General features: G+C 47.9%; 2 protein-coding genes across 4 annotated transcripts in view; one reads left to right on the top strand and one right to left on the bottom strand.

The window, feature by feature from the left end:
* Positions 1-27,755, top strand: part of LOC308581248 (killer cell lectin-like receptor subfamily F member 1) — a 90,518-nt gene that overhangs the window by 18,667 nt on the left and 44,096 nt on the right. The window contains exons 5-7 of one of the 2 annotated variants that reach the window (XM_081183778.1): positions 2,273-2,356; positions 3,019-3,128; positions 5,216-6,481. In XM_081183778.1, coding sequence (XP_081039904.1) covers positions 2,273-2,356; positions 3,019-3,128; positions 5,216-5,336 — 315 coding nt within the window. In that variant the 3' untranslated portion in view covers positions 5,337-6,481. Of the gene's footprint in view, positions 1-2,272; positions 2,357-3,018; positions 3,129-5,215; positions 6,482-27,755 lie in introns of those variants that run through there. The other variant, XR_014004885.1, reaches the window with a different exon arrangement.
* LOC308581122 (C-type lectin domain family 2 member B-like) overlaps positions 8,230-27,755 on the bottom strand; it is a 72,398-nt gene continuing 52,872 nt past the window's right edge. The window contains exons 2-7 of one of the 2 annotated variants that reach the window (XM_081183614.1): positions 20,957-21,014; positions 16,149-16,418; positions 12,288-12,398; positions 11,126-11,316; positions 10,918-11,024; positions 8,230-8,889 (exon numbers count right to left, since the gene is read on the bottom strand). In XM_081183614.1, the coding sequence (XP_081039740.1) occupies positions 8,778-8,889; positions 10,918-11,024; positions 11,126-11,316; positions 12,288-12,398; positions 16,149-16,293 (666 nt within the window). In that variant the 5' untranslated portion in view covers positions 16,294-16,418; positions 20,957-21,014 and the 3' untranslated portion in view covers positions 8,230-8,777. Of the gene's footprint in view, positions 8,890-10,917; positions 11,025-11,125; positions 11,317-12,287; positions 12,399-16,148; positions 16,419-20,956; positions 21,015-23,049; positions 23,101-27,755 lie in introns of those variants that run through there. The other variant, XM_081183615.1, reaches the window with a different exon arrangement.

The raw sequence follows: 27,755 nt of genomic DNA, 5'->3' as shown, positions 1-27,755 counted from the left end.
CCTTGAGAAGACTTTGCACCCGTCACCTGGTGACGTATTTCCTTTTCCTTGAAAAACTTCTCCAGAGCAGACCCAGTAAACTGTGACCCCTGGTCGCTCTTGAACCCTTGCACCCTGGTGGAGAAACTTTGTTCCACCCCCGCAACCCAATCCTTGATCAGTTGCGCCACCTCCCCCTGTGATTTGAGAGAGAAACACCAGCCAACCTGGCTGTGGTTACCTGTCAGCGACAGCACATACCTGGCCCCACCCAGACTCTCAGACCTCTTGGGTCCTGACGGATCTGTGAGAACCAGCTCAAAGGGCTCTTTGGTTACCCTCCCAAACCCGGGAAAACCAAGCACCTTTGCACCTGTGCATGCCCTGCACCCTTGGGACCTCCTCCCACCTTGTGTGATTTTACACCCTTCTTTTGTGCACCTGTGCAACTTTTGCACATGACTGGGAACCTCAGCACACTGCACCTGTGCCTTAGCACACTGCACCTGTGCTTTACCAGCATTCCCACAACCCTCCAGAGGTGACTCCAGAACAAAGACGTTGTTCTCCCTCTGCATGTTGACCCGTTGTCTCCCTCCTCTGAAAATGAAACAGGTGTCATTTTCAAAACGAGCATTGTATCCCTGCTTCTTTAGAGCTGATACATATAAAAGACAACACTTCAGTCCCGGCACAACGTAGAACTTTTCCTCCTCCTGTGAAGTAGAGAAAAAACACGTTAGCCATCACCACAGACTGCCTTTTTTGTGTTCCGTCTGTGAACCTAACAGTCATCCCTGTCAAAACAGCCCTGCATTTCCGCAGCTTCCCAGCAGATGTCTCTGGAATCAAATTGCAATCAGCAGCAGAGCCAATAACAACACTCTGCTCTGACCTTGTCCCACGAGTCTCTTGCTGGCACCTGGCGCGTTCACCAGCCTTAGTGTCACGCCTGGTTGTTTTTCCAGACCAGTTGCCATGGAAACCCGACTGGTTCCCATGAGAATTCAACAGTTTGACCTTGCAAACATCCTGTCTTGTCTCTCTGCTCCGGTGGGGGCAACTGCCACGCAGACGTTGAACTCCAGTGGAAAAACACTGCCTGGGGCTTCTCCCAGCTGGCTTGGCCTTCCTCCTTCCGAAACGGCGCCTCCCACCAGCCTCGCCCCCCCTGAATCTCCACTTCATTCCAGCACGTACAGTGGAAAACTTTGAACGTGCCTTTGGAAACCTTCCGCCCCCCCCCGACCTGCTCAGCAGCACTCCTTGTGGCTAAAGCATCAGGGACAGGGGCTCCAGCCATCTGTAGGCTTTTGTATTCCTTCTCCAGGGCTCTGGCCTCCTGCTGAAGCTCCATAGCAAACACAGCAGGGCATTTCCAAATGCCAATAGTCCCTTTGCCCCCCCTCTGGGGCCCACAGCCTTTCCCAGCTGTGCACCGGCTGCCACGTAGGTGATCAGCGCCATCTTGTCTTTCTGTTCTGAAGCAGCCATCTCCCGGCCCTTGCTTTCCGCCTCCAGCCTCACAAACACCCTGGAGCGCTGAACGGCCTCTGGCTTCCTGGCACCCAGAACAGTAGACTTCAGATCAGCAGCCAGGTTGCCCAACTTCTTAAAGTGAGCCTCCCACAGTCTTCCAAGACCTGGCAGCCTGCCATCCTCTTCCGTTCTCCCAAGGGGCCCCCAAGCTGTACTCACAAACGCACCAGCTCCTCCGGCTCCTCAGCTCCGTGGAGAAACGATACCTCAGCTGTTCTCTGCAACCTGGCTCCACAGCAACGCAGGCACTTCTCTGCGTCTTGCAGCTGCCGCTTGCTTGTTTGCCGACACAGCAGACCAAAGCCTCTGCTCGACACCGCAGAGTTTTTACAGCTCCCGCGACAGTTTTACAAGCGGTAATTTATGGACCCCATAACCTGTGACGTAATTTATCAGCCGTGACCCCCGCTAATTGATTTACACACCTCGATTAGCAGTTTATTGCTGCCCGGCACGCTTCCACTTCTTCGTCACTGTCAGCAGAGTTTCGCACAGCGTTGTAAACTGTCACGTTGCTTGACTTCCAGACAAACTCACACTGAGTCCAGGTTTGTCTATATACAGCATTTATTCCAACATTTCTCAGGTTTTTCCAGGGCTATTAGCAGCCATTACAGCCCTGCGTCTGTTCCCCACAAAGTTCGAAGTGGGACTGGCAAACTTTGCCCAGAAGCTCCTCCCAAGCTTCTAAAATTGACGTCAGAATGGTGAGGCATCATGGGAACAACTTAACCAGTTAAGTTCCAACTCCAACAATATTAAAACCTGGAATGAGAGCCAACATGACTGTTCAACAAGGGATTCTCAACTGCTGGTCATCCAAGACAAGAATGAGCTGGTAAAGGGACAATTGCATATTTCAGGCAATGCATTCGCACGCAGGTTAATTCTGAAGGAAGCCTGAGTCCAACTGAGCTTAACTCTAGCTTAGTAGCTCTGCAATGATATCATGGTTGGTGACTTGAGAAGCATGTGGAATGCAGGGCCTTGTTTAGTGGTTCATCCCATTCCCACCCATGGCCAGTTCATCAGTGTCTAGAGAAGGCCTTGGGGAGCTGGACTAGTGAGAACCAAAGTACCGGCTGCAAGCAAATCCCAAGTCCTTTTTTTATTTAGAAAGACTCTTTAGGAAGGTGAGGTTGGTGGTGGAGCAGTGGCAGAGGAGGAGCTGGTGTTCCCCTTGTTTCCCCCCATTCCACATGGCCTTTCAGCGGGTTTCCCCATAGATGCTTTAAAGCGTGTTTGGAGGCTTTTTCAATGGTGTTCCCACTATACGCAATTTCACTTCAACGCAGAGTGCCTAGCAACGTAACCCCTGCGTAAATGGGGAGGCCTGTATTATAAATGCTTAATGCTGCTTTGATTCCTGTTCTTGGTGAATGTTCATTATAATTAATATCAACTTTCACATTTTACTACTTTATTTTATTTTATTTTAGTGTAAGATTTATTCTGAAGTTATCAACTTGAACATATATATATAATTTCTCTCTCATACAGGATTTCATAAAAAGCATTACAAAAGAATCAAATTACTGGATTGGACTCTCACAATTAAAATTGGAGAAGAAATGGATGTGGATTACAGGCTCCCAGCTTGATCAGAGTCTGTGAGTTGTTATTGTTTTTAATCAAAGCAAAGTTTTAGTAGGCTAAGAGAAAAGATATGCAAAAGAGTTTTTGTTTTTTGTTTTTGCTTCTTCTACTGGCTGCTGAGAAGATTCCCTCAGCTGACTCCTGAGAAATCGGGAAAGGTCTGGGGGGGGGGGCAAGTTTCCATTCCATGATGACATGGGGGTTGTTCTATTTTTATTCTCTGGCCGCCTCGCTCCCCACTCATGGTCTCAATTGAAGTGCCCCACTTGCTCCACAGCACTGGTTCTTGGGGGGAAGGAAAAATCCTTTGGGGCAGGAATGGAACATTTCCCCTTAAAGTGGCACCTTGGGTTACAAAGAGAGCCAGTGTGGTGTAATAATAATAATAATAATAATTTTTTATTTATACCCCGCCCTCCCCAGCCAAGGCCGGGCTCAGAGCGGCTTACAAGCAATAATAAAAACAAGATGAGTGATTACAACTTAAAAACAAAAATAAAATACAACATTAAAATAATGGAACATTAAAATATTAAAATGGAGCCTCATTGCAGGAGAAGGAAAAGAAAAAAGAAAAAGGGGGCGGAGGGAATCAAATTGGCTCCAATCCAAAGGCCAGGCGGAACAACTCTGTCTTACAGGCCCTGCGGAAAGAGATCAGATCCTGCAGGGCCCTGGTCTCATGAGACAGAGCGTTGCACCAGGCCGGAGCCAGTGTTGAAAAGGCCCTGGCTCTGGTTGAAGCCAATCTAACTTCCTTAGGGCCTGGGACCACTAGGGTGTTGTTATTTATGGACCTTGAGGCTCTCTGTGGGGCATACCAGGCGAGGCGGTCCCGTAGGTACGAGGGTCCTAGGCCGTGAAGGGCTTTAAAGGTCAAAAGCAGCACCTTAAATCTGACCCTGTACTCCACCGGGAGCCAGTGCAGCTTGAAAAGCACTGGATGAATATGCTCCCATGGCAGAGACCCTGTGAGGAGCCTCGCTGCAGCATTCTGTACCCGCTGGAGTTTCTGGGACAGCTTCAAGGGCAGCCCCGCGTAGAGCGAGTTAGAGCGGTGGACTCGTAATCTGCTGAACCGGGTTCGCTTCCCCGCTCCTCCACATGCAGCTGCTGGGTGACCTTGGGCCAGTCACACTTCTGTGAAGTCTCTCAGCCCCACTCACCTCACAGAGTGTTTGTTGTGGGGGAGGAAGGGAAAGGAGAATGTTAGCCGCTTTGAGACTCCTTCGGGTAGTGATAAAGTGGGATATCAAATCGAAACTCTTCTTCTTCTTCTTCTTCTTCTTCTTCTTCTTCTTCTTCTTCTTCTTCTACAAACACTTCGGGTTACAGACTCTGCTAACCAGGAAGTAGTACCTCGGGTTAAGAACTTTACCTCAGGAAGGGAACAGAAATCTCATGCCGGCAATGCGGCAGCAGCGGGAGGCCCCATTAGCTAAAGGGGTACCTCAGGTTAAGAACGGACCTCCGGAAACAATTAAGTTCTTAACCCGAGGTACCACTGTATTTATAAGTGCTGTATGGAACCACAGTGGCAGGGAGTGGATGAGTAACTCTTCCCACTTCGCTCACAATCTCAATCACTGCCTCCCCAGCATTGATAATACAAGGAATTCCGGAGGCTGTTATGGAGAGTCTTGCACAGAGCAGCTGGTGAAGTTTTTGAAAAGTGAAAGAATGGTAGAATATCCTCACACTCCTTGTCCTAACCAGAGACAACACCCTTCTCCATTGAATTCTTTTAAAAAAAACCTCACCCTGTTTCTATTTTCAGAGCTTTCTTTCTCTCTTAACACACACAAATGGTCAAAAAAGAGTATCCCCCAGTCTCTGGTGGAGCATCTCTCTCTGCTGCAATCCTCCTTCCCAGGCCCCAAAAGAAAAGGGGGAGATGGTGCTGCTCCCACTATCAAGCTCAGCATGATTTTCTTCACTCTCTCCACTTTGATGCTACTCATGCAAGTTTGGAGGATTCAAATGCATACAACCAGCTTATTATACATTTTGGGAACACTCATGCTTTCTATTAAGAACATTAAAAAAAATAATTGTAACAGACTTCTGTCCTGATATTCAGATGTACCTTTTTCTTCCACAGATTTCCAGAACCAAACTATATTGAAGGAAACTCTTGTGCCGCAATAAAATATAAAGTCACCTCTGAACTCTGCAGTACTGTATTTAGGTGGATTTGCCAGAAAGACCCTCTCCTACTCTGATATTTTAGTTTGATAAATGCGATAATTATGTGGGTTTTTGTTATTTGCCAGGAACACTCAATAAATATGTCATTGAGTGACTAAGAAGATTATGTAAAGGTATTATTCTGTGGTCATCGAAATACCGCTTTCTGAATTCCAGAGGTAGCACACCTAACATGGAATTCTAAGTCAATTTATTTTGGTTACTAAAAGATTAGTTTTAAGTCACAATTGAGGATCAGCTGTAGAATTTGACAATGCAAAATAATAATAAACAGGAAGGGTGCCACTGCTGAGAAAGCCCTCTGGCTGGATCCCTGTAACTTCACTTCTCACAGGGAGGGAACTGCCAGAAGGCCCTCAGAGCTGAATCTCAGTGTCCAAGCTAAATGATGGGGGTGGAGACATCTCAAGGAATGGGTGCAGCTGTGTCAGGCTTCAGGGAATTGCCTTCCTCCTCCCCCCCCCCCGGCAGTAGATAAACAGAACAAAGAAAAAGGAGTTTCTTAGCAGTTAGAAACTTTAATGATCACAGAGAGAGAACAAAGAATCCATTCCTAGGAATGAAGGTGCTCCCAATTAAGGGTCCCTCCCACTTCCTCCCTAGTCACCCACGTCACTACCATGTCTTGCAACCTGTTCTCGTAACCACTGTGCTTTCTGTGCTGCCACCTTATCTGCTCTTCTTGACCTCGGGCTGATCAGATGAACACTTTCCTGCGACAGTGAATCTGTTAGCTCTCTTTCTCCCAGTGCTTCTTCTGCTAGCTGTTCCCCATCCAGTATTTCCCAGCTTCTGCCTTCTGAACTATGTCCCTCTGCAAACCACTGTTCCAAATCTATACTGTCCACCTGCTTCTGGGAAGATTCAGGAGCAGGGGAAGGGGGGATCCCACCATTCCTCCTCAGCACAGTCCCTGGCAAGCTGGTGCACTAGATTTAACTGTGCAAATGCACTTCTGGCCACCACAGAGACCTGGGCATCTAGGCAAAAGGCTGAGTCCAGGAAGTTGCATATCTATATGCAGATGACACCCAGATCTATCTTTCTGTTCCATCTGAATGAGAAGCAGCTGAGATGTTAGACTAGCGCTTGAAGGTGGTGATGGGCTGGATGTGGGCCAATAAACAGAAGCTGAATCCTGAAAAGATGTGTGTCCCAGGTCTCAGGTCCAGGAGGTGGGACAATCTGCCCTTGGTGTGCTAGCTATGATCTCTTTTGGATGGTGATGACTTGGCCACTGTACTCCATGCTCTGATAGCTTTCAGAATGGATTATTGCAATGCACTGTATGTGGGGCTGCCTTTGAAGATGACAACTCAGAAACTTTTGTTGGTCCAACATGCAGCAGCCAGATTTCTGGCTGTGGTTCTTTATGGATCTCATAGGACCTATGGTGATGTAACTTCATAGCGTCACTCAGAAATCTTGCCACATTTTCCACAACGTCATTCCTACAATTGTTCAGCAGATAAGGCACCCTGGAAGAGTCAGTGTGATAAATCCCCTCCTTCAATGAGGGAGCCAAATACTTATCACACATTTTTGCATAAAATGGGCAATAAAATGAAATGTGTGTGATGTTTCATGCCACAGGCGTGATCAGTGGCAGTTAGAGATCTGTTCAGTGCACAATTCAGAGCAGTAGCTAGGTGATCTTGCACCCCTGGTGCATTGGGAGTTAGGCCCATAGCTGTGACACTACCACAGAGAAAGACCTCTCCCTGTAGCCACCTTTCTTGACACAAGGTGGGCAAGCCAGCAGAGTATCCAAAGCAGATCCTAAGGTATAGGCAAGATTGAACAGGTGCACGTGTTTTTTTTAATAAGTACTCTCTGCACTTTTTGTACCCAGCTGTTGGAAGGCGTCATACTGAGCTGCTTGGCATGCTGATTTAGCTGAAAACTCTTTTCATGGCAACAGCAGAATAGCACAAAGACCTTTTATAAAGTCAAAAATACAAGGAAGAATTCTGGATAACTCCAAGGCTTGCCTCAATTTTGTGACACTGTGGTTGGTCCTAATACAGGTTATTTACCTAACTGTGCATTTTGGAGGCTTTAAAATAAAAATGAACCAACAGGGCTCCCTTTGCTTTTTTAATGTGTCGTCCCCCTCATCCCACCCACGTCAAGACTATGCAGTGATAAACTCTGCCTGTGGAATTTCCGCCCGTCCTGCCGTGGTTAAAAGGCAAAGAAGCCTGGCCGGCAGGGCAGAGGCTGTTGGGGGAGAAGAGGGGGCAGCAGAACACAAGAAAGGAGGCGCATATATATGTGCTCAGCCTCAGGACTGTGGGATTTGGGGGGGGGCAAAAGATTCCTAGCACTGCAAGGACTAGATGACCCACATAGTTCCTTTACCACTCGACCATCCTACAAATTCCCACCAAGGCCCATTCGGGGGACGCCTTGCCACTCTCCCTTCCCACTTCCTCTGAAGCCACACAGCCTGCCTATTCTGCCGGCATGGGCGGGGGAAGGGGAGCTGAGGAGGCCGGTGGGAGGAGACGCACTGCCACTGCTGCCGGCTGCTGAGCGAGCTTCTCTCACCACCTTCTGCCCCGTCGCCGTCCCCTCCTCTCCCTTCTCGGCTTCCCCAGCTGAGCCCTGCCTCTCAAGCCAGGCTGCGTGGAGGCAGAGCGCGCTGGCACCATGTGCTGAAGGCGCTGGGTGCTGGCTAAGCCCAGCCACTTCTCCCTCGTCCCCTTCCTCCTCTTCCTGCTGCTGTGCTTGAGAGGGACCCTGCTGGGCCCTATGGCCACAGTGGCGGAGCGCCTGCCCCCCTGCCTTTGTTGCCTGCGCAGAGGGACTTCTACTGGCTCTGCTCACTCGTTGTGGGAGCTAAATACAGAACAATCTTCTTTATTTGGTGGGCAGGGAGAATAAAAATAAGAATAAGAGTAAGAGTAAGAACAATAAAATATTTATTTGTACCCACCATCCCCGTCCGGAGCCAGGGCGGCTAATATCATAAAACTAACACAGTATACAAAGAACAGGCAAACAATTAATTAAAATACATCTTAAAATCACAGTGGTACCTCGGGTAAATAACTTAATTCATTCTGGAGATCCGTTCTTAACCTGAAACTGTTCTTAACCTGAAGCACCACTTTAGCTAATGCGGCCAACCACTGCCGCCGCGCGATTTCTGTTCTCATCCTGAAGCAAAGTTCTTAACCTGAGGTACTATTTCTGGGTTAGTGGAGTCTGTAACCTGAAGTGTATGTAACCCGAGGTACCACTGTAGTTCAGTGCAAATTAAAATCTAGACAGATGGCAGTCCATGGATAAAACTGAGAGTGGTTAATAATTCTACAGGGCCAAATGTTACCACTGGTCTTATAAAGGATAGTGGTGGTGAGCCAATTTTGAACAGACCCCTCTTGCTTGCATCCCTGGCGGGGGCCCACCTCACCACCCCATAGCTACAGCCCTGCATCCACTCTCCTTTCTCATCTGTGAACTGGTTTGCTGCAGATCCAGGGTTCTTCACGATGGCTGCTGGAGCTGGCAACACCTTCCTGGTTCATGTAAGCAGATTTTCCTCCTCCCCGAATTTCAAACCTAAAATATCAAACAGAACATATGTTGAAATAATCATAACAATATTTTATTATTATTTATTATTAATATGCCAACCATCTGACTGGGTAGTTCCAGCCCCTCTGGCCGGCCCCCAACAAAATATTAAAAACATAATAAAACATCAAACATTAAAAACTCCCAATACAGCGCTGCCTTCAGAAGTCTTCTAAAGGTTGTACAGTTCTTCATCTCCTTGACATCTGATGGGAGGGTGTTCCACAGGGCAGGGGCCACTACCGAGAAGGCCCTCTGCCTGGTTCCCTGTAACTTCACTTCTCACAGTGAGGGAACCGCCAGAAGGCCCTCAAAGCTGGACCTCGGTGTCTGGGCTGAACAATGGGGGTGGAGATGCTCCTTCAGGTACACAGGGCCAAAGCTCTTTAGAGCTTTAAAGGTTAGCATCCTAGGGGCCAACTCATAGGTGCCGAGATCCCTTTGGCCCCCCCATAAAATATTTGAGGGGGCTGCCCCCAAAATTCATGGGCACTGCCACTCAAATGGTGTGCATGTGCTGCATCTTGTGATCAGTTATATGAGGCAGGTCCAAGCAGGAGATAACCAGAGCATGCAGCACTCTGGTGAGACAGTGCGCAGGCAGGCAGGGTCTCAGCCGGTGTACCAGATGGAGCCAGCAGAATTGACCTGCGCCTCCATGGACAGATGTGAGTCCAAGAAGATCCCAAGGCTGTACAGTTGGTCCTTTAGGGGCCCAGTAACTCTATTCAGGACCAGGGAATCCCCCAAACATGCCTGTGCCCTGTCCACCAGAAACTGTACTTCTATGTTGTTGGAATTCAACCTCAACCCATTAACCGCATTCCATAGAAAATATCCATAGAAATATCCCTGGGAACCAGCAGAAGACCAAGAAGAAGAAGAAACACCAGGCATAGGTGCAGGGAGGCCTGGAAGCAAATTTTCACCTGAAGAAGACAATTGCATTCATATTCATATAATACAAATATTCATATTTCTAGGCAGCTTTTCCACCAAAATATTTTCTTTAGAATCTGGCCTAGAAAGAGAACATCAAACTCTCGCTGCACCGTGACTGAAAATGAACTTCTAGGTGTGCTGCTCACCACAAGGCGGAGCTCTGTGTATAATAAGCGAGAAGGCTTCTGGTCAGTTCCTCAACACTCAGGCAGGCCACTAGTAACAAATGTGAAACTACAAATGTGCCTCTGACAGTGCTGTGCAGTGAATTTTTACATAGGGGAACAGTTAGGGCAAGTGGCGCCAGCTTGTGATTGGAGCAGGGGTGAGGAACATCTCGCAAGTGATGTTGCGACACTGAGATGTCCAGCATCACGTCTCCCTCTCTAAGACAGGTATAAGTTTCCCAGGCTTTGGGAAGGAGGTGCCAGGCTTTTATACTTCAATTACCGTGTTTTTTGCTCTATAAGACTCACTTTTTCCCTCCTAAAAAGTAAGGGGAAATGTGTGTGCATCTTATGGAGCGAATGCAGGCTGCGCAGATATCACAGAAGCCAGAAGAGCAAGAGGGATTGCTGCTTTCACTGCGCAGCGATCCCTCTTGCTGTTCTGGCTTCTGAGATTCAGAATATTTTTTCCTTGTTTTCCTCCTCCAAAAACTAGGTGTGTCTTGTGGTCTGGTGCGTCTTATAGAGCGAAAATACGGTACTCTAATTTACTGGGGACATTTAGGGGACTAGCCTCGTCCCCCTAGTCCACTGACTGCAGGTCACTGGGCTAGGACCAGGAGATTTGTAACCCTTGTGAAATATATGCAGTGTCTTTTTTCCAGTAGTACTCGGGGGTACTCAGTACCTGCACATTTTTTCTTTTGCAAATGTTAAAAGCATGGCACTTACTATAAGAATTTTGTGGTGAATACTGGCCCCTTATTTTCTATATATATTAAAAGCACTGCATATGTGGCTTCTCAAAACACATCTGTTTGGGTAAGCATTCCTTGAGTCGAACTATTTTAACTGTTACACTGTTTTAAAGGGCTTATTACACATTTTCATTGTGGATGCTCACCTGTTATTGAAAATGGTGCCATCGATCCATTTCCAAGGCTCCTGGTCATTCATCCTTTGGAGACCAATCCAGTGGTCAGCAGGACCTTTGTGTCGTCTCAAGAAGCTCTTAATAAAGAAAAGAAGTGTGAATACATTTCAACCCTCATCCAAGTGGAGAATCAACTCCATTTGGGGCTGCAGACTCTGCTCTGTATCCTTCCACTCACCATCTCCTCTTGGGAGTCAATCACGACCAAAGAGGCATCAAAAGAGGCACAGTAATTCTGGCTAGAAGTCCAATTTCTGTCACTGTCCGAAAAATAGTAGCATTTCCTTCGGTAGCCAATCCAGCCATCCGGACAGCACTCAGCAGGAGTGGAAGAAGGTAGGGCAGGTGGCAATACTTCACAACATCTCCCTAGAAGGGTATCAGAAAGTGAGACAGATCACTATCTATAGCTTATAAATAGTCCTACCCAAAATAAAGGTCAGGCAATGTACTCCACTCATCAACATTTTATCTGTGTGCTGCCTTTCCACAAAAGGAATCCTGCTCAAAGCAACTTGCAACAAAGTAAATGGGAACACATCTCAAGCATCATAAGAACAATCACATAAAAATACAGTATAACAACATAATTGCAAATACACCACACACAAAAACTGTGTGCAGGTCTCTGATCAACCCCCATCATCTCCAGGGGGCCTGGATAAGGGTGGGGAAATGAGGGTAGGAGGGAGGGCAGACAACCCAGTGCCCATCTCTGCCCACAAACTCAGGAGGTTGCAGGACATAGGGCAGCTTCTCTTGTGGCTCATCCATAGATGAAGGTGAAGGTACCCCTGCCCGTACGGGCCAGTCGTGTCCGACTCTAGGGTTGTGCGCCCATCTCACTTAAGAGGCCGGGGGCCAGCGCTGTCCAGAGACACTTCCGGGTCACGCGCCCAGCGTGACGAAGCTGCTCTGGCGAACCAGCACAGCACACGGAAACGCCGTTTACCTTCCCGCTATAAAGCGGTATCTATTTATCTACTTGCACTTAAGGGTGCTTTCGAACTGCTAGGTGGGCCATAGATAGTCAACTTCAATTGACTAGCCATGAAATACAGAGCTGGGGTCTAGTTGACTCTTCCTGAGAAAGGCCTTTGATTAGAATTGTATCGTACAATTTAAATCACTTGAAATTGTGTGTGTATTATGTGTGCATATTGGTCTATTATTACAGTACACGAAGTCTACCTATGTGGGCCCCCATCCACAACTGCTTCCAGGCTACCTCAAATGAATGCCAATAAAGCTATTCTAGCTGCTGGGGAGAGGAGATTTGTGAGAGCAGGTGGCCTGTTGATAACCTGGCAGAAGTTACAGCAAAATGGCTCTTCACTTACTTGATAAACCAGTGCTTCTGATGATGATGATGATGATCAGAATGACATTAAGCACCAAGCTCACAATTATTACAGTAATGGTGAGTTTCTTTTTTCCATTATTGCTCAAACCTGCAGAGGGAAATAAAGTGTTAATGTTTCCTTGGTTTCAGCAAGATGCCAGACAAATATCTGGGGGGCTCCAAGTCTACCCAGGCTTGGGTCGTCCACCCACATTGAAGGTGTGAGTTCAATAATAATAATAATAATAATAAATTTTATTTATATCCCGCCCTCCCCAGCCGAAGCCGGGCTCAGGGCGGCTAACAACACTAAAATAGTGCAACATTATAAAACATCATAAGAATTAATTAAAATCAAAATTGATGGCAACCATAAACTAAAGTATTGTAAAGATTGCCAAAGGAGGGAGTCAGGCTGTGCCCCAACCAAAGGCCTGGTGGAACAGCTCTGTCTTGCAGGCCCTGCGGAAAGATGTCAAGTCCTGCAGGGCCCTAGTCTCTTGTGACAGAGCGTTCCACCAGGTTGGAGCCGCAGCCGAAAAAGCCCTGGCTCTAGTTGAGGCCAGCCTAACCTCTCTGTGGCCTGGGACCTTCAAGATGTTTTTATTTGAGGACCGTAAGTTCCTCTGTGGGGCATACCAGGAGAGGCGGTCCCGTAGATACAAGGGTCCTAGGCCGTGTAGGGCTTTGAAGGTTAAAACCAGCACCTTAAACCTGATCCTGTACTCCACCGGGAGCCAGTGCAGCTGGTATAGCACCGGATGAATGTGATCCCGCAGCGAAGACCCCGTAAGGAGTCTCGCCGCGGCATTCTGCACCCGCTGGAGTTTCTGGGTCAGTCTCAAGGGCAGCCCCACGTAGAGCGAGTTACAAGGTTGCATCACACCAAGATGTCATACCACTCAACAGTCCTGATTTATGTGGGACATCCTGGAACTACAGAAGCCAATCCTGGCTTCTGATTGCATCCCAGAATGTCCCATTTTTTGGTCCGGTGCTCTGGTGCAGGTCAGCTGGGGACCAAAAAAGAAATGTCCCAATTTTGGTCAGCGGGATGTTGGAAGGGTATGAGATGAACTGAGTTCACCTGTGGCATCATGAAGCTCATAGGTTTAGTACCTCCCACCACAAAGTCAGCCAACTGGTAGGCCTCTGCGAATGGCTGGTGAGTCACCAGTTATTTATTTTATTAAAAAGTATTTACATGCCACCATCTCCTAAACTATCAAGGTGCTGCACAATAATATTTTTACAATAAAACAAAAATCACCAGAAGAAATAGTAAAATAAATATATAAATCATGAAAATAACTGGGAGATCAACAACATTTTAAACAGCTGTATAGCCTTGTTGGCATAAGAAAAGATCTTCAAGAGATGCTTAGAAGTCAAAAGTGAAGATGCCGGATGTGTCTCTGCTGGAAGAGCCTTTCACAGCTTGAACTGGTGGTGCTAAATGCCCAACTTCTACCTGAGGTTATATGGGCTTCTGAGATGTGCTCCTGTGGATGATCCTAATAATGAAGCTGTGATATAAGGGCTCAGGTGGCCCTTAAGGTATCCTGGACCAAAGTTCTTCTGGTCTTTGTATATGTAGACCAGGCATAGGCAAACTCAGCCCTCCAGCTGTTTTGGGACTACAACTCCCATCATCCCTAGCTAACAGGACCAGTGGTCAGGGATGATGGGGATTGTGGTCCCAATCCAGCTGGAGGGCCAAGTTTGTGCATCCGCTGCAAACATTTTAGCAGAGCTGCCACGTACTGTCAATCATCTGCCTCCATCAGAGGTCTAGGCATTCTACAAAATCTGGAGCTTCACAGCTGGGCTGGAGGGCAGCCCCACATAGAGCACTGTAGTAATCCAGTTTCTTTTTAAGAGCAAAAGTAGAAAGGGACTGCAAGAACTGAATGGAATGTGATACATGCCAAATGCCACACGGACAATGCCAGAAGACAGAGGGAAACACAACCCGTCGTGTGAATCATTAACGGTTAGCCAATGTATGTACGCATGTGCAAGCAGGGAAATTTGAAATTTCACTGTTTGTATAAGCTGAGCACTTGCTCTTTTAGAGGGATTGTAATCCCATCCAGAACAGGTAAGTAGCCTACCTCCTGGCAATGCAGCTGTTGTAACATCTGTCCTGCTAAGGTGGACTTCCAGAAGTTATGCTTGTCAGTGTAAATTGCCTAATAGTGGCAGCCTTGTTAAATCCCCTGGCTGCCAAGATTGTTACCAGAAAACAGCGCCAGTCAAGGGAGCTGCAGTGCCATATACTGCTATACTATAACTGTGTACACAGGGCTTTGGAGCAGGGGTGAGTAACCTGCAGCCCCCCAGATGTTACTGGACTCTAACTCCCATCAGCCCCAGCCATCATCGCCAGCGGTCACAGGTAATGGGAATTGTAGTCCAACAACACCTCAAAGGTCACAGTTACCCATCCCTTTTAGAGCATCTGAATTGTCCTCAAAACAGAAGTTGGAAGTTTTTGTTGCTGGCAGCATGGAAGTGACAGGAGATCTCTGTCCTATGTAGAAACAGAATGGGATATTTTGTTCACGCATCTCAGGCTAGTGCAGCAACCTCAAGCGAATAACCTGAAACCATTTTAATCTTGATTGTAAAACAAACCATTAAGGGGATACTGTTTGAGCTCTTGCACATTTCTGTATAACATAGGGTTGGTTCCAACACATCATGGATAGATCCATTAATGTGCAAAACAAAATGCATTAAAATGAATTGCTCAACCAAAGAACATTTTCCTGTGCAAGAAGAAGCTTTATTCATTCAGTGCAGGATATTGAATTTTCAAGTTTGTCTCACCCAAATAAGTCAAAATAGCAGTTTGTAGTTCACGGACCAGGATTAGCAGATGTACTAAGGTTGCTATATTAATTCTATGCTGAGGATGGCATAACTGACAGTTAAAGAAAACCAGGTCCAAATGTAAGGACTAGCCAGCAAAGTGGTTCATCAGCAATATGCAGCTCTGAGAGGCTGCTTTCAACAGATAATTTTTTTTCAGTTAATGCCATGTCACCAGTATGTAAACATGGCAACACTTGGTTTGTCAGATTGGGTTCCTGGAAGAAGGAGGAACCAATATGTTTTGAAAGATAAGTTCTGAAATAGTGTTGCATAACGCAAAGTTGTGAAGCCAGGGGATTTACACAGTATCGTTTGCTTCTCAATTTGCTGAGAATTTTATTTATTTATTTTTTAAAAAAATATACATCACCCATTCAAATATAAATTTCAGCATGGTCTACTGTAATGCATATCATTCAACCCAATCAAATACAACAAAAGCATTAAAGTGCCGCTGTGCTAGTAAATGCTGTGGACCATGCGCCTGCACTTGCAGATTCCTGGTCTCTTTCTTATCTGAGACTCTCTAGGTCTGTGTGCAGCAGGAATGGGGACCTTGTGATATTCCAGATGTTTTTGGTCTACACTGGCCATGCTGGCAGGGAGTGATGGGAGGGAGTTGAATCCAGCAACATCTGGCGAGAGACAAGCTCTCCATTCTTGGTGTACATGGAAGGGGAACAGGAAGAACAGCCAGGAATCTCTCTCCTCAAGGGCAGCCTCACCCACTTCTCCTTATGCATGCCTGTGTGAGGAAGGATAGTTCCATCTGAGAGAGGAACTAAGAAGAGTCTGAGAAGCCTTCCTCAATTTTCACACGAGTGTCTATGTACCCATCCTTTTCCAATGGCTTCTGATTGCCTGAATAAATTAGCGTCTCCATGAATTTGATTAGTTGGCCTGCATTCTGCAGCTCTCATCCCAGCAGCAAATCCATAACTTTTCTGACAAACCCATGCCTTTCTCATCAGAACTCACTTACCAAAAAGGCCCTGTTTCGGAGAGAAGAGTTTTCTTGCTTGTTTGGTGCTTCCATTAATTATGATTCCACTACATTCCCCATTCTCTGCTGCATCTGGATTCATGGAGAGGCTTTGCTCTGTCTTTTCAGTTTCAGAGAAACCCATCTTTTATTTCTTCCCAATGAAACGAAAGCCTCTTCAGAGTCTGAAGCATCAGTTCTGTGCTTTTGCCAGAAAAAAATTCATCACAACATCAGTTTTTGCCATAGCATCAATGTCCCAAGCTTCCTCTGTGGAGACAAAATTACAGAGCAGAAAAATTAATCATATCTTCTTGAAGTCTTTAAAAGGTGCAGTTTTGCTTCCATATTACTGTATTTTTTGCCCCATAGGACGCACTTTTTCCCCTCCAAAAATGAAGGGGAAATCTGGGTGCGTCCTATGGGGCGAATGCAGGCTTTCGCTGAAGCCTGGAGAGCGAGAGGCATCAGTGCGCACCGACCCCTCTTGCTCTCCAGGCTTCAGGAAGCTATCCGCAAGCCTTGCAAGCCCGGTGGGAGTACCCGCGGGCTCACAAGGCTTGCGGGCAGCAGCCTGCAGCCCCCGCGAGTGTCTGCAAGCCTTGCGCGCCCGGCAGGAGGTCCCACCGGGTGCGCGAGGCTTGGGGCGGCAGCCTGTCGCCCCGAAGCACGGGGAGCCCTCTGGATGGCTTCCCCTGCTTCGGGCAGGTGAGCGCAAGGCTTGGGGCGGCAGCCAGGGCTGGGGGGGGAATATTTTTTTTAATTCATTTCCCCCCCCCCCAAAAAAATGAGGTGCGTCCTATGGGCCGGTGCGCCTTATAGGACGAAAAATACGGTAATCTAGTCTCCCCACAAAAGCCCTAAAGGTGGTCTTACATATACAGTGGTACCCCGCAAGACGAATGCCTCGCAAGACGGAAAACCCGCAAGACGAAAGGGTTTTCTGTTTTGGAGGCGCTTCGCAAGACGAATTTCCCTATGGGCTTGCATCGCAAGACGAAAGCCCATAGGGAAATGCTGGCGGTCGGGAGCAAAGACTTTCGCCCACAGCCGGCCTTCAGAAGAGGACCTCTTCTGAAGGCCGGCGGAGGGCAAAAGTCTTTGCTCCCCCACACCTGCCTTCCCCCCCCCCCGCCTGCCCCGGGCGATCTTAAAATGCTGGCGGGCGGGAGCGAAGCGTTCGCTGCCGACCCCCAGCATTTTAAAATCTCCAAGGGACAGCAGAGAAGTCTCTGTCCCGGGGAGATTTTAAAATGCTGGGGGTCGGGAGCGAAGCGTTAGCTGCCGACCCCCAGCATTTTAAAATCTCCCCCTGTCCCGGGAAGGTTTTAAAATGCTGGGGGTCGGGAGCGAAGCGCTGCCGAACCCCAGCATTTTAAAATCTCCCCGTGTCCCGGGAAGGTTTTAAAATGCTGGGGGTCGGGAGCGAAGCGCTGCCGAACCCCAGCATTTTAAAATCTCCCCGTGTCCCGGGAAGGTTTTAAAATGCTGGGGGTCGGCAGCGCTTCGCTCCCGACCCCCAGCATTTTAAAACGCTGTTCCGAAGGGGGGGCGGGGACACCTGCCCCAGCCGCCCCACTTCGGAAAGCTGTTCCGAAGTGGGGAGGGGGGGCGGGGACACCTGCCCCAGCCGCCCCACTTCGGAAAGCTGTTCCGAAGTGGGGAGGGGGGGCGGGGACACCTGCCCCAGCCGCCCCACTTCGGAAAGCTGTTCCGAAGTGGGGAGGGGGGCGGGGACACCTGCCCCAGCCGCCCCACTTCGGAAAGCTGTTCCGAAGTGGGGAGGGGGGGCGGGGACACCTGCCCCAGCCGCCCCACTTCGGAAAGCTGTTCCGAAGTGGGGCGGGGGGGGCGGGGACACCTGCCCCAGCCGCCCCACTTCGGAAAGCTGTTCCGAAGTGGGGAGGGGGGCGGGGACACCTGCCCCAGCCGCCCCACTTCGGAAAGCTGTTCCGAAGTGGGGCGGGGGGCGGGGACACCTGCCCCAGCCGCCCCACTTCGGAAAGCTGTTCCGAAGTGGGGCGGGGGGCGGGGACACCTGCCCCAGCCGCCCCACTTCGGAAAGCTGTTCCGAAGTGGGGAGGGGGGGCGGGGACACCTGCCCCAGCCGCCCCACTTCGGAAAGCTGTTCCGAAGTGGGGCGGGGGGGCGGGGACACCTGCCCCAGCCGCCCCACTTCGGAAAGCTGTTCCGAAGTGGGGCGGGGGGGCGGGGACACCTTCTGAAGGCGGGCAGGGGGCGAAAGTCTTTGTCCCCCCTGCCTGCCTTCCCAGGGGCTTTTAAATCGCCCCGGACAGCGGAGAAGTCCTCCGCTGTCCCGGGGTTTTTTAAAATGCTGGGGGTGGGAAGAAAAGCCCTTGTCCCCCCCCCCAGCCTTCAGAAGAGGTCCGGGGACAGACTGTCCCCGGACCTGGTCTGAAGGCGGTTTCCCTAGGAACGCATTAATTGATTTTCAATGCATTCCTATGGGAATCCGTGCATCGCAAGACGAAAAAACCGCAAGACGAAGAGACTTGCGGAACGAATTAATTTCGTCTTGCGAGGCACCACTGTACTAATTTACAGAGCTGGAAAATTCATATATGAAATATTGTTTCTTTTTATGGTCTCCCCCTCTCCTCCCTCACGACCCCCAAAGGGATTCTAGGAGTCTCCCCAATCAAACAAAGCCGTCCTTATATTATTGTAGAAATGTTTTTTCTTCAGCCGTCAACTCTTCCTCCTCCCCTCCTCCTTTCCCCAATCTCCCTCTCCCTTTCCTCCCCCTCCCCATATCCCCCCCTCTATACATTGTATAATTTTTTCTATTTTGGCAGAACTACAAATTTTGGTCTGAGGATTTGTGCTTTCCCCTCTGGGTTTCCTAAAAAAAAATAAAAATACCGTATTTTTCGCTCTATAACACCCAGATTTTTTCTCCTAAAAAGGAAGGGGAAATGTCTGTGTGTGTTATGCAGCGAATGTGTGGTCCCTGGAGCCGAAAAATGAGGCAAAAATCAAACCGCGCTTCAGGGAGAAGGGAGCTCCGTGAGAGAGGAAGCTGTTGCTTTCCTGCATTCTGCCTCAGGGTCTTACTGCCCACCCTCTCTGTTTCGTTACTGTGTTTGCTCAAACGGAACAAAGAGCAGGGAAAGCCCCTCCCCTCCAGGCAAGAAGAGAGGAAAGGAAAGGAGCGTCCCTCCTTCTATCCTCTCCCTGCTCCGGAGGGAACAATGTTTGTGAAGGGAAGAGAGATTACAGGTTCGGCTTAAAATTCTGATTTGACTTCCTGCTTTTTGTTTTTGGAGACACACAGCATTCAAATATGCTTTCTTCCATTTAAAAGGATGAAATCCTTAAACAGTGTTTTGCCTGTAAATTCATGCGATCTGAAAGATTACAGTGTCTGTACCTCTTAAGGGATGGCAAAGCTTAGGTTTCGCTGCTAAATAGTTCTTAATGCAGTTAAAATGCTTTCTTCTGTCATGCTGGTGGGAGGGAGAGGGAGGGGGAGAGAGAGAGAGAGAGAGAGAGAGAGAGAGAGAGAGAGAGAGAGAGAGCGAGAGCACGCTGGCTGGCTTGTGTGGGTGGGTGGGGGGAAACTTTTGCCTTCCTTTCCTCACGTTATAGCCCTCTCCTGCATTCTTAGCCTTCTGTGTTTTTCCTTCCCTCCCCACTTAAAATGTGGTTACAAAGCATGGATCCACATGGATCCTCAGGATCTTTGCATTGGGTCACCCCAAATTCACCATCAGAGCACACAGCATGTCCATGGCTACAGCCTGCCCCCCCAAAATCACACACCCATTGTTGCCTGGGGCTGCAATGGTGCAAAAACGTGGTTACAAAGCATGGATCCACATGGATCCTCAGGATCTTTGCATTGGGTCAGCCAAAATTCACCATCAGAGCACATAGCATGTCCATGGCTACAGCCTGTCCCCCCCCCAAAAAAAATCACGCACCCACTGTTGCCTGGGGCTGCAATGGTGCAAAAACGTGGTTACAAAGCATGGACCCACATGGATCCTCAGGATCTTTGCATTGGGTCAGCCAAAATTCACCATCAGAGCACATAGCATGTCCATGGCTACAGCCTGTCCCCCCCCCAAAAAAAAATCACGCACCCACTGTTGCCTGGGGCTGCAATGGTGCAAAAACGTGGTTAAAAAGTATGGGTCCACATGGATCCTCAGGATCTTTGCATTGGGTCAGCCAAAATTCACCATCAGAGCACATAGCATGTCCATGGCTACAGCCTGCCCCCCCAAAAAAATCACGCACCCACTGTTGCCTGGGGCTGCAATGGTGCAAAAACGTGGTTACAAAGCATGGATCCACAGGGATTCTCAGGATTTTTGCATTGGGTCACCCCAAATTCACCATCAGATCACATGTCTGTGGCCACAGCATGAAGCACAAAAATGATACGTCCACTGTTTCATTCAGAATATTTTTTCCCTTGTTTTCCTCCTCTAAAAACGATGTGCGTGTTATGGTCAGGTGCGTGTTATAGAGCGAAAAATACGGTAAAAAGCCACCTTTGGGAATAAGTCTTCTCTGTCCTGTCCTGTTTTAACTGTATTTATTTTTCCCAATTTCAGCTTTAAATTGGTGCTTTTCTTGAGTCAAAATGAGAGAGAACCCCTAAATATTTTTTTTAGAGAAAGAGCACTGCTTATATTATTTTAGAAATGTTTTTTCTTCAGCCCCAAACCCTCTCCCCCTTCCTCCTCTCCTTCTCCTTTCCCCAGTCTCCCTCCCCATCTCCCTTTCCTCCCCCTCCCAATATTTCTCCCTCCTCCAATATATTATAGAATTCTTTTTACCTTCTGGCAGAATCAATCCAGCGCCAGGTTCTGCAGTGCAGGAACAAGTATCTGCTGCCTACCAAGCCCACAAGAAGCAAAATAGAAACTGTTTTCAAAGCGATTGGTCCCTGCTACTTATCGCCTCTTCCTCTCCCTCCCCTGTTTCCTCGTTATCGCCAGCGAAGTACTAGTCAGCCGTTTCTGACTCCAGCCCCGCCCAGCCTTTAATCTCACACCCCCCAGCCTTAATCTAGAGATGGTTTCAATTGCCCAAGGTCTTCTGCCCTGCTTCAGAGAACAGGGCAACCCTCTCAGAGGCCGAAGACATTCTTGGGCACGAAGTGTAAAATAATTTTTAACATGATTTAAAATCAGTCCCACAAACAAAGGGCAGGACCTCCCAGTGGGGAATGTGATCACCCTCAATGTGCAGAAGGAGAAACAGCTGCTGAAGTCCTGGTGCCAGTTGGCAACTTGTCAGTGGCGTAGCGTGGGGGTGCAGGGGGGGCCGGCCGCACCGGGCGCAACATCTGGGGGGGGGCGCTCGCCGCCTCCGGAGTCTCCGAAGAGCCTCGGGCGCAGGCTGTAGCACCAGGGCCGTGGCCAAGAAGCCGAAGCTGAAGAGCCCGCTGAGCGCCGCGCCCAGGCAGAGCGCGCCGGGAGGCACCACCGCCAGGGCCCGGCGGCAGCCGCAGCACCTCGCCACCATTCCGCCGCCAGACTTGCTCGCACAGGCACGGCCGCCCGCCGCTGCTGCCTCTGGCGGCGGACACGTGGAGAGAAACAGCGGCAGCCGAGCAGGAGACTCTCCCTTTCTCACTGCAACGCTCCGGGGAGGGGGCGAGGGAGAGAGACAGGTGGAAACGCGTGCGCGCCCCCCAAGACGCATCTTTGCGGGGGTTGGGGGGCGAAGCCGCCGAGTATTTGCGCCCCAAATTCGGACGACCGCAAAAAGCCACCCTGCCAGCAGCAAGCTTCAAAGTCAAAGGCTCCCTTCGAGGAAGCTGCGATCCTCTTTCCAATTAAGTCCCCCACCCCACCCCAGCTCAGTTCAGTGGGAGGTGGATTTCCCGGGTCTCTTGTCCCTTAGAGGGCGCCTCTCATCATCCCGCCATTCTGAGAGCAGGGAGGGCGCCTCTCAGGAGACTTTCCCCCGCATTTGCTTTCCCGCTCAGGAAAGCGCGCGCCCCCCGGCTGGATCTGCAACTCTTCTGGTGAGCGAGGTTTAAACCAGAGGCAGGCGCTCCTTCTTGGACGGATGCCTGGAAGAAAAAGACCCCGCGGTCTCTTCCTTTCCTTCCCCTGCAGAGACCAGCCACGTCCCTCAGCCGAGGCCGCCTTGCTTCTCAAAAGAGCCGGTCTACTACAGTTCGTGGCTGCATGGGAGAGCGCTGCTTTCCTTGCAAAAGGCCCCCAGGTTGAGTCGCCGGCACCTCCAGCTATGAGAGGATGGGAGCAGGGGGGTGCAGGGGGGGTCGGCCGCACCTGGCGCAACATCTGGGGGTTAGGGTTAGGGGGCGCAAATCCATGGGTTAGGGGGCGCAAATTACTTGCCTTGCCCCGGGTGCTGACAACCCACGCTACGCCACTGCAACTTGGCAATTGCTGAGTTTGTGACTAACAAGTGACAAGCTTGTTTGTAGCAAGGTAGGTATTATAGTAAAAGAAAATTAAAAGTGTTATAGTGGCAGGAAAATGCCTGTGGAAAGTTAAAAAGAGAATTGGTTTGTATAATTTTATGGAGCCTCTTGAGGGAGGAATGCAAAAGACAATGAGATTTAAAAAGTGATGAAAGATCTTGATATTTTGGAGGCGAGGTCTCACAAAAGATGGCAAGCGTTTAGGTGCCCAAAATCTGCTCCATAAAAAATGGTTAAGTAGCAGAAAGCAGTAAGAATTCATTATTTTTTTGAAAGTAACAAACCTAACCTACTCATGCACAGAAGAGTCTCTGCCTTCCCCAACCTGGGAATCATATAATTCGTACAACAATTGATTGTGAAAACCCTCAGAGCGATTTACAAAAAGATAAAAGAATAAAATTGAGGGGGAAAACACAACCCTAATTTAAAACATACAAAAGTAAAAATATTAAAGCAGATTATAATTACCTCAACTTTCTAAGCAACTGGTAGGCTTATCTACACCACAATGCTTTTCGCTGGCGCCAAACTTATTTAAACAGACCTGTGTCAGCAGCTGCTTCTAAAACCTATTTTCTGGAACTGCTGTTCAGGAAGCCAACTGGGCAAGTCAGAACTAAAAGGGGTGGAAGTTCCCTCCCCGCCTCTCCTTTCATTCTTCTCTCTCCTGCCTTCCCCTCTGGCTTGGAACAAAGACTGTAATTTTATAAACACCTCTTATGTCTATTCTTACTTGCCTTTTCTTCAAAAGAAAATAACGCTATGCAAAAATCGCATAGAAATTCTTTTTTTCTCTCTGGCTAGCTCTCCTTCTCGTCCTCTTCCTGCCAGGGAGGGGAAGGAGGGTCAAAGCAGCCTCCCTTCAATGATAGCGACAGTAGGAACCGCTGGCCATTGAAGCCATGAGGCCGCTGCGTTCAGCTCCACCCCCGCTCCTCCTCCTGTTTCTCTGCCATCCCCTCCCCACCCAGAAAGGGAACTGACCCTACAGCCATCAGCCATCTATTTCCCTCACAATCTGAAGGTGAGCTGATAAGACTGAACATTAACAAGAGCACGGAAGATTGTAAAAGGTCGAACAGTGGTGCAGTTAGGAGATTATTGCCTTTGGACTTGGAAGTCTTAATGGGACACCTGCTCTTAAATGGCAGTGTGTACTAACTACTATCTGAAGAAGTGTGTATGCACACGAAAGCTCATACCAATAACAAACGTAGTTGGTCTCTTAAGGTGCCACTGGAAGGATTTTTTTTATTTTGTTTTAAATAAGAGTCAGTACAAAAGTGCTAGGGTTTTTCCATCCAGGAAACTCTCCAGGACACTCATAAGCAGTGCTTTTTCCCCCTAGGGGGACACAGGGGGACACATACCCCTAAACATTTTGTGAATCTGTTTGGCCTCGTTGAGGGGCAGTATTTCAATATGAGTAGGAAAGTGAGAGTACCCTTGAATTTTTTTTAATTTATTTTTTTTTTGCTGACCAAGCCCACAAGAAGCAAAACAGAAAGAGTTTTCAAGGCGATTGATCCCTGCTATTTACCGTATTTTTTCAATGCACCAGACCATAGAACGCACCTTGTTTTAGAGGGGGAGAACAAGGGAAAAAAATCTCCCCCCCCCCTCTGCTCAGTGCCCCTTCAGCGAAGCGGCAGGAGAAACGGATGTTTAGGGGTACTGTCATTTTCCTACTCATATTGAAATACTGCCCCTCAATGAGGCCAAACTTAGATCCACAAAATGTTTAGGGGTATGCTTGCCCCTGTGTCCCCCCCCCCCGAAAAAAAGCACTGCAGGAACCCATCAGCTCATATGGCTACAAAGGAGTTTAGACAAACTTATATGGCTGTAATTGCTACTGGACCATTTTCATGTTTTTATTTATTTATTTCGACTGCGTCAGACGAACATGGCTACCTACCTGAATCTTATATGGCTGTGTTCAGTTTCCACTGCAGCCTCTGAATGCCAGTTTCTGGAAATCACAAGGCTTGCCAGAGGCATCTAGTTGGCCACTGTGAGAACAGGATGCTGGACTAGATGAGCTATTATTGGCCTGATCCAGCGGGACTTAAAAAATATATATTAAGAAAGATTTAATGAAAAGAGGGGCGTTATTTTGTCCTTTGCTAAAGCTGTGTTCATCTTATCTTGAGGCTGCAGGTTCAAAGCAGGAAACGCATTGAATTTCCTGACCACCTTCCCCCCCCCCCTTTCCATTGGAAGTAGCAAACTTTAATAGCAAGAGTAATTAAAAGAAAACAGAATAAGGCAACAGGGAAGGAAGAATCATGTCAAGGGGGGGAGGGAAGACCCCCTGATTTCTGTAATGGCACTAGGCAAAAGTAATTGACAATCCCTATTTTTAAAATCCCTCTTTCTTGTATTTCTAAGAAAACAACAACACTGTCCCTGTTTTATATTTGTGAATTTTTGGTGGAAGCTTCTTTTTAAAAAAATCAGTTTAGCAAACACATTGGTTTGGAAATTAGACAAGAATTATTATCTCTCGTCAATAAATGCAGAACAAAAATCTCCTCGGTTTTAGCCAAATACCGTACAATGATGTCCAGTGCCACCTAGTGACTAAAACTATATGACACCATCCACACAGTGGGCACAAAAACCTTTCAGAATGTAGCATAGCTACATCCCTGAGCAGGGCCAGCCCACGACATTGTGGCACCTGAAGTGAAGCACATTGTGGTGTCCCCTGTCTTCCAGGGAAGAAGGGGTTAGGGAGGAGCCACATCAGGAACAAGGTGGGAATAATATCTACATTAGGATCTGCTGCCATTGTAGATCTTGCTGCCTGAGCCAATCGCTTCACCTTGTCCCATGGGTTGGCCAGCCTTGTCCCTCGAGCATCTAAAAATTTAATGTCTGAGTAGGGTTTTGATGCATCTTCACTGTAGACTAATACACATGCATAATAATACAGTGGGAAAGGTAAACCTGACCTGACCGTTAGGTCCAGTTGTGGCCGACTCTGGGGTTGCGGCGCTCATCTCGCTTTATTGGCCGAGGGAGCTGGCGTACAGCTTCCGGCTCATGTGGCCAGCATGATTAAGCCACTTCTGGTGAACCAGAGCAGCGCACGGAAACGCCGTTTACCTTCTCGCTGGAGTGGTACCTATTTATCTATTTGCACTTTGACGTGCTTTCAAACTGCTAGGTTGGCAGGAGCAGGGACCGAGCAACGGGAGCTCACCCCGTGGCGGGGATTCGAACCGCCAACCTTCTGATCGGCAAGTCCTAGGCTCTGTGGTTTAACCCACAGTGCCACCCGCATCCCAATACAGTGGTACCTTGGTTAAATAACAACTTCATCTATGAACAACTTGGATTAAGAACGCTGCAAACCCGGAAGTAGGTGTTTTTGTTTGTGAACTTCGCCTTTGGAAGTGGAACATATTCCACTTCTGGTCAAGTGTGTTCCATTTGTAAATTGAGACCCCCGGTGCTATGGGAAAGCACACCTTGGTTTAAGAACACTTTGGTTTAAGAACAAATCCCCATGATGGAATGAGCTCCTATCGCTCCATCCCAGCTCCTGCCAACCTAGCAGTTTGAAAGCACACCAGTATGGGTAGAAAAATAGGTACTGCTGCAGCAGGAAGGTAAACGGTGTTTCCGTGCACTCTGGTTTCCGACATGGTGTCTCGTTGCGCCAGAAGCTGTTTAGTCCTGCTGGCCACAAGACCTAGAAAAGCTGTCTGTGGAAAAACACCGTCTCCCTTGGCCTGGAAGCGAGATGACTGCCGCAGCCCCATAGTTGCCTTTGTGAAATATACTCAGAGTCACAAAGTGATTTCATGCTCTTTTGCTCTTTATTCAGCTCATAGTGGTGAGGAGGAATGAATGAAAGTCCCCTCAAAGTATCTGCTTTATATACATTATTTACACAATGGGCTGCACATGATTGACTAATTCTGGAATTCTATTGTAAGCCAATCAGGTTGTGGATTCACTTATATCTGGAGCATGATTGGGTGGTTCCTGCCAACCAATCATACTGCTGCATTGTTCTAGGACCAATCAGACTGCTGCATTCTGAATCCTATTGTTCTAGGACCAATCAGACTGCTGCAATTTGGTTGTTTTTTTTATAAAATTTTTATTGGTTTTACAAAATTTTAGAAAACAAATAAACACTTAAAAAGACAAACATACATGTATAATTTCATAACATTTTTTCATAAACCTCTTTTCTAGGACTTCCCCATACCCCCCCTTTCTGCATCCCAATGTCCATAATTTTATAGCAACTCCCAATTGTTACTTTCCAACCTCTGTCATCTTAGTCATCTCTGTATTCTGACCTTATATCACTGTATCCCTTTGTTTCTGAGAACCACAACACTCTAACATTCATTAAGTTTATAATAGTCCTTAAGATAATTTTTGAATTTTCTCCATTCTTCTTCCGCCGTCTCTTTTCCTTGGTCACGGATTCTGCCTGTCGTCTCGGCCAATGTCATATAGTCCATCACTTTCATCTGCCATTCTTCCAGAGTGGGTAGATCTTGTGTCTTCCAATACTTTGCGATGAGTATTCTTGCTGCTGTTGTAGCGTACATAAAAAAAATTCTATCCCTCTTTGACACCAATTGGCCGACAATGCCCAAGAGAAAGGCCTCTGGTTTTTTGGGAAAAGTACATTTAAGTACCTTTTTCATTTCATTATAGATCATTTCCCAGAAAGCCTTAATCTTCGGGCATGTCCACCAAAGGTGATAGAAGGTACCTTCAGTCTCTTTACATTTCCAACATTTGTTATCGGGCAAATGATAATTTTTTGCTAGCTTGACTGGGGTCATGTACCACCTATAGACCATTTTCATAATATTTTCCTTTAAGGCATTACATGCCGTGAATTTAATACCGGTGTTCCATAACCATTCCCAGTCAGCTGACATAATGTTGTGACCAACATCCTGTGCCCACTTAATCATAACCGATTTGACTGTTTCGTCCTGTGTATTCCATTTCAGCAACAAGTTATACATTCTAGATAAATTCTTAGTATTGGGTTCTAACAATTCCGTCTCTAATTTTGATTTTTCCATCTGAAAGCCAATTTTCCTGTCCTGTTTGAAAAACTCCATTATTTGATGATACTGAAACCAATTTTGTACTTTATGTTTCAGTTTCTCATGGCTGCTGCAATTTGGATC

This window comes from Podarcis bocagei (genome assembly GCF_964188305.1).
Source record: "Podarcis bocagei genome assembly, chromosome: 2".
Classification (NCBI taxonomy): Eukaryota; Metazoa; Chordata; class Lepidosauria; order Squamata; family Lacertidae; genus Podarcis; species Podarcis bocagei.
Note: the sequence above shows the minus strand (reverse complement) of the source record. Positions and strands in the feature narration are given on the sequence as shown.